The following is a 10680-nucleotide window of genomic DNA, read 5'->3' on the forward strand; positions in this document are numbered from 1 at the left end:
CGCTAACCCTCTAACCCTGGCCCTAACCCTCTAACCCTAACCATAGACAAATAACTTTAAATTAAGTCTTTGTTACTTAGAATATGTTCCCCACACTAAAGTGTTACCAAAAACATATAACTTTGTCTTGAATTTGAAAAAATACATTTTATTTTTCACTAAAGAAGGGTTCGGTGAATGCGCATATGAAACTGGTGGGGTTCGGTACCTCCAACAAGGTTAAGAACCACTGCACTAATGGATAAATTGTACAGTCTAGTTAAGGGATGGAGCTTAAAGTACATTTTAGGGAAGGGGGACAACACTAAAGAATGTAGAAAAGCTCTAACGGGGTATCTTATGACCTCAAGTTTAACACTGCAAGTGTAGGTTTTTTTGTTTTGTTTTTTTGTTTACCAACTTTACGGTTAGTTTAAGTTTCTTGTATGCCTTAAGGTCCTTTCCAGTGTACGGAGATGGTGAATCGACGAGGTAATTATAAATGTCTGGATATAAGAGATCAGGCAGGTCGGCTGTTGCAAAATGCTCAGGTGATTTTAGCATGCTTCTCGGTAAAAGGTACGGATCCGTTGTGCCAACAAGGTTCAACTTCTCTCGGTAACGTTTCTTGGACTCTTCATTGGATAGCAAATCAGCCATAATTCGGATGAAATTGGTGAAAATGTAGCGCAGAAATCAAACTGAATCTGTACGAACACGTAGGAACGAGCTGACCGGTTGACCGGCAAGATGGCGGCGTAACACAAAGTCACGTGATACAACCACGTGACTGCAAAGCCTCTATAGTCCGACTGTAAACTAGGTACTCACCCGGAGAATACACACTCCAGTACAGTAGGTGGCGGTATGCACCTATAAGGTTGGTTGCGACCCGCCATAAAATGAAGGACGCGCCCCCATTTGAGCTGCAATATATATTGAGGTTGCGCGCACGCCGCACACTGTGCAGTTGAACAAGGAAAGGAGGGGTGACCTTTCACAGGTAAGAATTAAAGCAAACAAAACACATTTTGATATTAATACTACGCGTTTTGACGTTGCCGATAAAGTAATAGGTTGACTTTAATGTTAGAGTTGCTCCCACCAAGGTGGCCGCCAAGTAGGCACGTTGCTAGCATAGCTGCTACAGCACGCTGCCTTGTCTAGTTTATCTATGGGAACGTGTTTAGACGCCATTAAGGTTTTCCCGCGTCTTTGTTACCTTCGGCGAATGAAGGCAATGTTCCCTAGCTCCTTTTGTTAGTTATTTGTGAATTAAGTTCTTTCTTCTTGTTAGGTCGTAACGCAAGTTTGTGTTCAAACTCGCCATGCTGCGAGTAGGAATTTAATAATACTCAGATGTTGGTAGAGTAGCCATACATTTTACTCAATTAGGAATAACGTTACTTTCGAGTAATATATCCAAATCACTTAAGTATTTGGAAAAGTAACTGCTCAAGTACAGTAACTGGTGAGTAACTTTTGATTCATTTAACATCTATTTTTCTTGCACTATCTCAAGCTCACACACCGGACAACAATAATTAGATTGTGGTTAAAATTACTTACAATCACAATGGACACTGCAAAGAATTTAGGGAAGTGTTTAAAATAATCTATAGACTATTGCTCTATCCGTTAAAAGATTTTCATGAATATTCATACATAACATTTATGATGTGTGCCGCCATTTTGGCATATTTGTTTGACTGTTGGAAGTGATGACGCAAAAGGCCGTCTGATACCTCACTCTGGCGGTTTGTTCACGTGAGGCAGTGACGTCACTAGACCGAGGCGTGTTCTGATCCAAAATTCCCTACTGTTTAAACGGTCCCCCTGTACGTGACCTGCATGCTCACCTTTGTCTCATTTGGACCCCATAGGACACCTTGAGGACGCAACGACATCCAGCCTGCTGCGGACGTGTCGGTGAGTGAAGACGCACCTAGGGCGGGGTTCTATGCGTGGAGATGATGTAAACAAAAGGCCGAATTGTAGCGTTGTTAGCAGTTTGTTCTCGGCGACGCTTTGACAAAAAATCGACCGAAGCGTTTATCTGATCCTCTGCGTGTGTGGCGTGATGTCAGCAGGTTGTGGTCAGCTGTCTTATGTTCTTGATTTTTGTTTTCAGATTCTACTGACCGGACCGGTCATGTGATCACAGCACCTCAGGTGGGTTTGAAGTACCACTGCTAAAAAAAAAAAAATAAAGAACACAATGTAACTCCCAAGTCAAATTATACTGTCCACTTAGTAAGCAACACTTACTCACAATCAATTTCACATGCTGTTATACAAATGGAATAGACAACAGGTGGAAGTTATAGGCATCTAGCAAGACACCCCAATAAAGGTGTGGTTCTGCAGGTGGTGACCTGTCATTGTTTGTGAGAACTTCTGGCCATTGGATTTGGAGGCATAGGGGAGGCAAAATCACTGATTAATACAACAATTAGGGACTCCTGGCAGAAACTGTGGGATTCAGGGAAGAAAAGCAGAGACTTATGTATGTATATATGGAACGTGTAGGAGAAAGGAGGTTGTGTATACACGACTTAGGTTAGGGCACACTGGTCTGAGGGCAACATTACACGTGTTAGGCAAAGCGGAAACAGATAAATGTAAATTACGTATGTGAGGTTGTTGTAAATGTGCAGCATGTGCTGATAGAGTGCAGGGAATAGAGGTTGCAGGGGAAGGCGCTAATGGATAAATTGTACAGTCTTGGTAGGGGATAGCGCTTAAAAGTCAGTTTTAGGGAAGGGGACAACACAAGGGGCACGGCGTGGCGAAGTTGGTAGAGTGGCCGTGCCAGCAATCGGAAGGTTGCTGGTTACTGGGGTTCAATCCCCACCTTCTACCATCCTAGTCATGTCCGTTGTGTCCTTGGGCAAGATACTTCACCCTTGCTCCTGATGGCTGCTGGTTAGCGCCTTGCATGGAAGCTCCCGCCATCAGTGTGTGTGAATGTGGAAGTACTGTCAAAGCGCTTTGAGTACCTTGAAGGTAGAAAAGCACTATACAAGTATAACCCATTTATCATTTATTAACACTAAAGAATGTAGAAAAGATTCTAACGGGATATCTTATGACCTCATGTTTAACACTACAAGTGTAGGTTTTATATCTATTTTTCTTACACTACCATTGTAGCTGGCGTGAGTGTGAGCTTGCGCACGAGACAGATCCTACTACAACATGCACTGCAAAAGATGAACATTTTACAATGCAAAAGGGCTAATGTGACAACAATAATTAGATTGTGGCTCAATGTACTTACATTCACAATGGGCATTCAAGTAATAAGGGAAGTGTTTAAAATCTATAGACTATTACTGTATCCGTTAAAAGCTCTGTGAAGATTTATACATAACATTTATGATGGGTGCTGCCATTTTGGCATATTTGTTTGACTGTTGGAAGTAATGACGCAAAAGGCCGTCTGATACCTCACCCTGGCGGTTTGTTCACGTGAGGCAGTGACGTCACTAGACCGAGGCGTGTTCTGATCCAAAAATCCCAACTGTTTAACGGTCCCCCTGTACGTGACTTGCATGCTCACCTTTGTCTCATTTGGACCCCATAGGACACCTTGAGGACGCAACGTCATCCAGCCTGCTGCAGACGTGTCGGTGAGTGAAGACGCACCTAGGGTGGGGTTCTATGCGTGGAGATGATGTAAACAAAAGGCCGAATTGTAGCGTTGTTAGCAGTTTGTTCTCGCCGACGCTTTGACAAAAAATCGACCGAAGCGTTTATCTGATCCTCTGCATGTGTGGCGTGACATCAGCAGGTTGTGGTCAGCTGTCTTATGTTCTGTTTTTTGTTTTCAGATTCTACTGACCGGACCGGTCATGTGATCACAGCACCTCAGGTGGGTTTGAAGTACCAATGCTATAAAAAATAAAGGGAACACTTAAATAACAATGTGACTCAAGTCAAATTATACTGTCCACTTAGTAAGCAACACTTACTGACAATCAACTTCACATGCTGTTGTACAAATGGAATAGACAACAGGTGGACATTAGAGGCAATCAGCAAGACACCCCATATAGATGAAAACTGTCATTCTGGCTTTTTTAACCATGTGTAGTCATGTGTTTTATGAAATTGCATTGTCCTCTTTGAAATAAACTAATCTTAAAAAAAATCCTGGTTCTGTTTTTTTTTCCTTTTAAGTCTGTTTTGGTCAACCATCTTTTCTCTTTCCTTTTGGGTTCCAGTCTAATGCCTGCCTGGTGATATTGGATGCAAGTGTTTGCAGTGTATGTACGATCCATGTCCATCTCAATCGGAATCTGGTGGGTTCTAGCCCACAGGTCATTATTTGTAATAACTTCCGGCCATCGGATCTGGAGCAGGTTTCTGAGGCATCTATTGACAAACGACTAACTTGTTGGTGGAGCTTTTCGTAACTCGCCATGTCTGAGCCATAGAGCAGGACGGACCTAACATTTGTATTGAAGAGCCGTATCTTGTGAAGTGAGAGCGCCGTCGACCTCCAGATTTGTTGAAGTACTTGTATCTAATATAAAGAGTAATGTTAATATCCCGAGAATCCATGTCCTCTGCAGTTGACATACATTTTTTCCGTCTTTCTTTGGTCAGAAATAGAAATAGCAGAAAAAATAGCCCTCAAATGTCAGTCGTGGTCACCAGTTCTCAGGAAGATGTCAAAATGATATGCTTATAATGAAAAATACAAATATTTTAAAACATTTGTTTAACACTGATGTACACCAGCTAAAAGAATAACAAATATCTTTCCCATGTAAGGAAAAAAAAGGAGGGAGGGAGTTGAAGCAGCTCCCAGCCATCAAATGTGTCCTAGTTGAGGACAGAAAACATGGCCACTTTACCCCATCCTGGCAGGATGTTTCTGTGTTGGAGACAGTCATCAACGCAGCATTGAGGCCAGTAGCTGACTTCAGAGTTGTCTTCTCAGTAGAAAAATACGCCAAGGTGTCTTCCGTTAAGCCTGTACTGGAATTGATTCAAGGGTACCTTTTACCTGACGACACTGCACTGACAGCCAATGTGAAATGAAACATGTGCAGGGTACTGACTGAAAAATGTAGCTCACCTGCAATCCAAGACCTCCTGAGAAAAGCCATTATCTTGGATGCAAGATGTCAAGACAGAGGTATTGGATGAAACATCTGCTTGTCCAAGAGCTGCTGAAATTAAAAGAGCCAAAAGAAAGTCGATAAGGCAGAAGTGGTGAGCGCTGCAGCACAGCTTTCTTTGCTGAAGAAAATGAGGATGAACCTCATGCACCCCCCAAAAGAGGCCAAGTGACCTTCAGAACAGAAGAGCTCACCAAATTACTGGTCAGTCACTGGCTGCAGTTCCGAAACAAGTTCAGATTTATGCAGAGCAGACCAAGCTCCTCCAAGAAGATACGCTGGATGCATATTTCGATCCTTTTAATGTGGTGGCTTGACAATTTAAGAAGATACCCGTTGATGACCAAGTTGGCAAAAAAATACATGTGCATATGTGAGACTGTTTAGCACAGCTGAGAACTATTTAAAAAAAAAAATTTTTGCTTTTATTTAACCTGGATATTTACTTTTTTTTATTCAATGTGAAATATGCAAAAAATAGATAATTGCATTTGAAAGGGTGTACTTTCATTATGTATAATCATCACATCAGTGATTAATTTGGTCCCCTCAAAAACGGAATATCATATATCAGCAGTAATTTGTAGGCCAATATATCGTCAAGCAAAATTTGTTTTTGGCCCAGGCTTATGCCAACACCACATTGCACCACAGAATGTCCAGGAATTGGCGGATTCTTTAGTCCAGGTCTGGGAGAAGATTCCTCAGGAGACCATCGGCCGCCTCATGAAGCGCATGCCCAGGTTTTGTAAGGAGGTCATACAGGCACGTGGAGGCCACACTCACTCGCTACTAAACTTAATTTTGACTTGTTCTAAGGACATTGCAACAAAGTTGGATCAGCCTGTAGTGTTTTGCCACTTTAATTTTGAGTGTGACTCCAAATCCAGACCTCATGGGTTAATACATTTGCTTTCCATTTATTTTTGTCAACACATTCATTTATGTAAAGGAGAAAGTAATAATATTTTACTCATTCAGATCTAGGATGTTATTTTAGTGTTCCCTTTTATTTTTTGAGCAGTTTAAGCTTTGCTGAGAGCTGTAATGTAAGAGCTGCTTCTTGTCAACAATCGTTTTACAAATTATTTTCCAGAGTACATCAGCACATTACATGACTTGCATAATAAAACAAAATAAATTATAGGTTAAAATTACTAGTAGAAAATATAATTCATTAGGAAGACTCACTAATACAGTACAAGTATAAGTCGCTCCGGAGTATAAGTCACACCGGCCGAAAATGCATAATAAAGAAGGAAAAAAACATATATGTCGCACTGGAGTATAAATCGCATTTTTTGGGGAAATTTATTTGATAAAACCCAACACCAAGAATAGACATTTGAAAGGCAATTTAAAATAAATAAAGAATAGTGAACAACAGGCTGAATAAGCGAATGTTATATGACGCATAAATAACCAACTGACAACGTGCCTGGTATGTTAACGTAACATTATGGTAAGAGTCATTCAAATAACTATAACATATAGAACATGCTATACGTCTACCAAACAATCTGTCACTCCTAATCGCTAAATCCCATGAAATCTTATACGTCTAGTCTCTTACGTGAATGAGCTAAATAATATTTGATATTTTACGGTAATGTGTTAATAATTTCACACATAAGTCGCTCCTGAGTATAAGTCGCACCCCCTGCCAAACTATGAAAAAAACTGATTTATAATCCGAAAAATACGGTAATAGGTAACAATCATACTTGCCAACCCTCCCGAATTTTCCGGGAGACTCCCGAAATTCAGCGCCTCTCCCGAAAACCTCCCGGGACAAATATTCTCCCGAAAAACTCCCGATTTTCAGCCGGAGCTGGAGGCCACGCCCCCTCCAGCTCCATGCGGACCTGAGTGAGGACAGCCTTTTTTCACGTCCGCTTTCCTACGATACTGTATAAACAGCGTGCCTGCCCAATCACGTTATTCCATACGAGGCGTCCGGCATACCGCCGATGAGCATGGTGCAGATGGAGAAGATCTTCTCGGCGTCCGTGTTGGCGCACACGTTTCCAAAGCCGACGCTGGTCAGGCTGCTGAGGGTGAAGTAGAGGGCGGCGATGTACGAGCTGCGCACCGACGGGCCGCCGACCGTGTTGTTGACGTAGGGCATCTCCAGGCGTTTGCCCAGCTCATGGAGCCATCCTTGGGGAAGAGACGGGAGGACAACAGGGTGACAAGAACTAAATCATCCAGACTAGAGATAAATTGTATTATGTTTATCTTACCTAAAAATAAATATATTTATTAATTTAAAAAAATATATACATTTTTACTATATTTTGCTAAAAACATCAAAATTAATTGTATTTTTATTTGTATTTTTTCCGACTCCTTATTACATCCAGCCATAGAATTATACATTAAAATAAATATATTTGAAATAATTAATTTTAAATTATCATAATAATTCATTTAAAATGACAATATTTAATTATTAAAATAATTGCTTGTTTATCAACAACTTTAGCATTTTATTCATTACATTTTGAAGCTCTCAGAAGCCAAGTTATGTTATATTCCTTAAGATTTATTTATGCAAGTTTGAAGTATCAATTATCTAAACACAGTTTTGTTTGCATATTTTCAGGATGTAGATATATATGTATATATATATATATATATATATATATATATATATATATATATATATATATATATATATATATATACCCGTATGTGGGCTCTGTACCGAGGATGTCGTTGTGGCTTGTGCAGCCCTTTGAGACACTTGTGATTTAGGGCTATATAGATAAACATTGATTGATTGATTGATATGAGAAATACTTGACTTGGTGAATCCTAGCTGTAAATATACTCCTCCCCTCTTAACCACGCCCCCCACCTCCCGAAATCGGAGGTCTCAAGGTTGGCAAGTATGGTAACAACTAAACAGTGAAATGCATTATTAAATTAAATGGCTATTGCACATAAAATATATTAGTTAAAATGAGAACGAAATACACAAATAGTACACATAGATAATAAAATACATTAAAAGTTATATGACTCACTTAAACTGTAAAAATGACTCGTAAATACATTTTGGGATACAATTAAATGGTAATAATTACTAATAAAAATACACTAAGCTAATAGGTCAAATGACTAAACAAATTACATTAATTGGTAGACATACTAATAAAAATAAAGTAAAATGTCTCAAAACCCATTTTTGTAAAAGAAGAAAAATAGAGTGCATGTCAGGGGTGAACATTTTACCTCACTTCCGCTCCCACGTCAATAACAAAGATGGCGGCGGCGTGTGTACGCGGTGTCTCCCTGCGTGCCAGCAGGCTTTTGTCCACCCAGCTGCACAGGTGAGACTTATTTGAAAAGGCGACATCCAACACGGGAATGTAATTGGGGGATCTTTAGGGTTGTCGGGCTCCAGACGAGCAGTACTGGAACGCCCCGGCAGTTAACTAGAAAGCACCTTGGCGGCTGGGCGAAGGTGCCGTGGAGAGGAAGGAGATGTGTGTGGGCGGGGGCAGGTACGTGACGTCACGCCAGACTCCATCGACGATTCCATTTAATGGCACACTTGCTCCCCCAGCGTTTTCGTTGTTGTTGTTGGCCTCGGATGAAGACGCTCAAGTGAAAGAAGACGAGATGATTCTGCTGCTGAAGAAGGCGAAGGTACTGCTCCTCCCACTGTGTGCCTTAAAGGACGCTGTCACATGACCGACATGTGTCATGTGACCACACCTGCAGCTCAGCATCTTGCGGGGTCAGCTGGAGGAGGCGTCTACATTTCTCCATGCTGCAGTCGCCATGGCTCACCACTCAAACAATCACCAGGCTATAGTGTACGCCTACAGCCAGGTAGTCTCGCACGTGGTCAGCTGATGGGCACCCTTTGACTTGTCACTGTTTACTTAGATGGCCAACTTGGCTTACATCCAAGGCCAGATGGACCACGTGAGTACCATCGCCCCGCCACATTGCCGCACGGCGACAGCATCCTGACTCTTGGTTCTCGCAGGCTGAGAAACTCTTTAAGGCGGCCATGAGCTTCATGCTGGCAGGCGGGATGCCGCAGGTCGGTCTCACCCATACTTGCCAACCTTGAGACCTCCGAATTCGGGAGATGGGGGAGTTTGGTGGTAGCGGGGCGTGTATATTGTAGCGTCCCGGAAGAGTTAGTGCTGCAAGGGGTTCTAGGTATTTGTTCTGTTGTGATACGGTGCGGATGTTCTCCCGAAATGTGTTTGTCATTCTTGTTTGGTGTGGGTTCACAGTGTGGCGCATATTTGTAACAGTGTTAAAGTTCTTTATACGTCCACCCTATGTATGTATGGCTGTTGAATGCCTTGCATTCAATTATGTGTGTGTAAAAGCCGCATATATTATGTGACTGGGCAGCCACGCTAGTTGTATGGAGGAAAAGCGGACGTTGTAGAGGATGCTAAAGGCAGTGCCATTAAAAGGTACACCCTCAAAATGGTTGTCCGGGTGGAAATCGGGAAAAATTCGGGAGAATGGTTGCCCCGGGAGATTTTCGGGAGGGGCACTGAAATTCGGGAGTCTCCCGGGAAAATGGGGAGGGTTGGCAAGTATGGTCTCACCTCCATCGTCGCATCCGCACACGCTCACCGGCTTTCCTTTTCCAGGACGACAACGCCTTCATTGAGATGTCCCTCAAACTCGCCACCATGTACGCCGAGCAGAACAAGTAAGACCGCACGTTGCTTACGTTAACTGTCACAGCTTTACTGCGCATCTGTGCGTGTGAGGGCGGAGCTTGCGGAGCATGGCTTCACTTTCTGTTTGGACACTCTGGAGGTGAAGGTGCAGCAGCTTCAGGAGACGCCAGAAGCTGATCGGACAGGTGAGACGAGTTTGTTGGTGACGGTAACGAAAATTGATGGAATGTGTGAAGACGAGCAGGAAGTTCTAAGGAAGGACACCCGCCTGCTGCTCGGTCTGTGTTTGGACTCGCGTGCTCGGTACCGAGCATCCAAGCTGCACCTGAAGCAGGCCGTCGCCGACTACGAGAAGGCTCTGAGCATCTGCCGCCAGGAGCAGGGGGAGTCCCACCCCCAGGTGAGTCATACAGAAATGAGCGTGTAAGCCGGACTCTTGAGACCCAGTCTGTGTCCCCCCGCCAGACCGTGGTCCTGATGAGCGACCTAGCCACCATCTTGGATATGCAGGGTCGCCATGACGATGCCCTAGCGCTGATCCGGCAGGCGGTGGATCTGGGTCGCTCCTCAGAACACTCGGAGCTACATGTTCTTGTAGGGAACATGGCCGGCATCCTGCTGCACACAGGTCAGAGGTCACTCGCTGACACTTTCAGGGTCCTGTAGCTAACTTTGCGTCTTCAGGTCAACTGGACGAGGCCGTCCGGTTCTACGGGGAGGCTTTGCGTCTGGCGCAGCAAGCTGGAGATCAGAATGCAGTGGGACACATCAAGGAGGGGCTGAGTCAAGTAAAGAAGAGGAAGGACGAGTGATGCAGAGCTGGACTCTGATTGGCTGAGAAGAGTGTGCTTTAAAATTAATTTCTGTGTTGAATAAATAAAACAGTTTCAAGTGTGAAGTTAAAAGTTTTA

General features: G+C 43.0%; 1 protein-coding gene and 1 long non-coding RNA gene across 3 annotated transcripts; both read left to right on the plus strand.

Moving 5' to 3' along the window:
* Nucleotides 1-916: 916 nt before the first annotated feature.
* LOC133631376 (uncharacterized) lies at nucleotides 917-4080 on the plus strand. The gene is made up of 5 exons (XR_009821457.1): nucleotides 917-982; nucleotides 1863-1908; nucleotides 2111-2151; nucleotides 3566-3611; nucleotides 3813-4080. It is a non-coding gene; the product is annotated as an uncharacterized LOC133631376 (long non-coding RNA).
* A 4236-nt stretch (nucleotides 4081-8316) lies between these two features.
* ttc19 (tetratricopeptide repeat domain 19) lies at nucleotides 8317-10660 on the plus strand. Of its 2 annotated transcripts, XM_062022924.1 has the most exons (11): nucleotides 8317-8443; nucleotides 8502-8617; nucleotides 8680-8762; nucleotides 8838-8948; nucleotides 9006-9044; nucleotides 9109-9165; nucleotides 9737-9798; nucleotides 9860-9954; nucleotides 10006-10169; nucleotides 10235-10397; nucleotides 10454-10660. In XM_062022924.1, exons 1-11 carry the CDS (start codon nucleotides 8376-8378, stop codon nucleotides 10579-10581), a joined length of 1086 nt encoding a protein of 361 aa, XP_061878908.1. In that variant the 5' UTR covers nucleotides 8317-8375; the 3' UTR covers nucleotides 10582-10660. The 2 variants fall into 2 exon arrangements, with proteins under 2 accessions (XP_061878908.1, XP_061878907.1); XM_062022923.1 differs by having other exon boundaries at nucleotides 9860-10169.
* The last annotated feature ends 20 nt before the right edge of the window (nucleotides 10661-10680 follow it).

The sequence above is a fragment of the Entelurus aequoreus genome, linkage group LG16 (genome assembly GCF_033978785.1).
Source record: "Entelurus aequoreus isolate RoL-2023_Sb linkage group LG16, RoL_Eaeq_v1.1, whole genome shotgun sequence".
Classification (NCBI taxonomy): Eukaryota; Metazoa; Chordata; class Actinopteri; order Syngnathiformes; family Syngnathidae; genus Entelurus; species Entelurus aequoreus.

Coding starts and splice junctions, on each gene's coding strand:
- ttc19 (XM_062022923.1), top strand. CDS start 8,376: ATGGCGGCGGCGTGTGTACGCGGTGTCTCCCTGCGTGCCAGCAGGCTT. Junction 9,045..9,108: donor TCCAAGGCCAGATGGACCAC/GTGAGTACCATC, acceptor TGGTTCTCGCAG/GCTGAGAAACTCTTTAAGGC. Junction 9,166..9,736: donor TGGCAGGCGGGATGCCGCAG/GTCGGTCTCACC, acceptor TTCCTTTTCCAG/GACGACAACGCCTTCATTGA.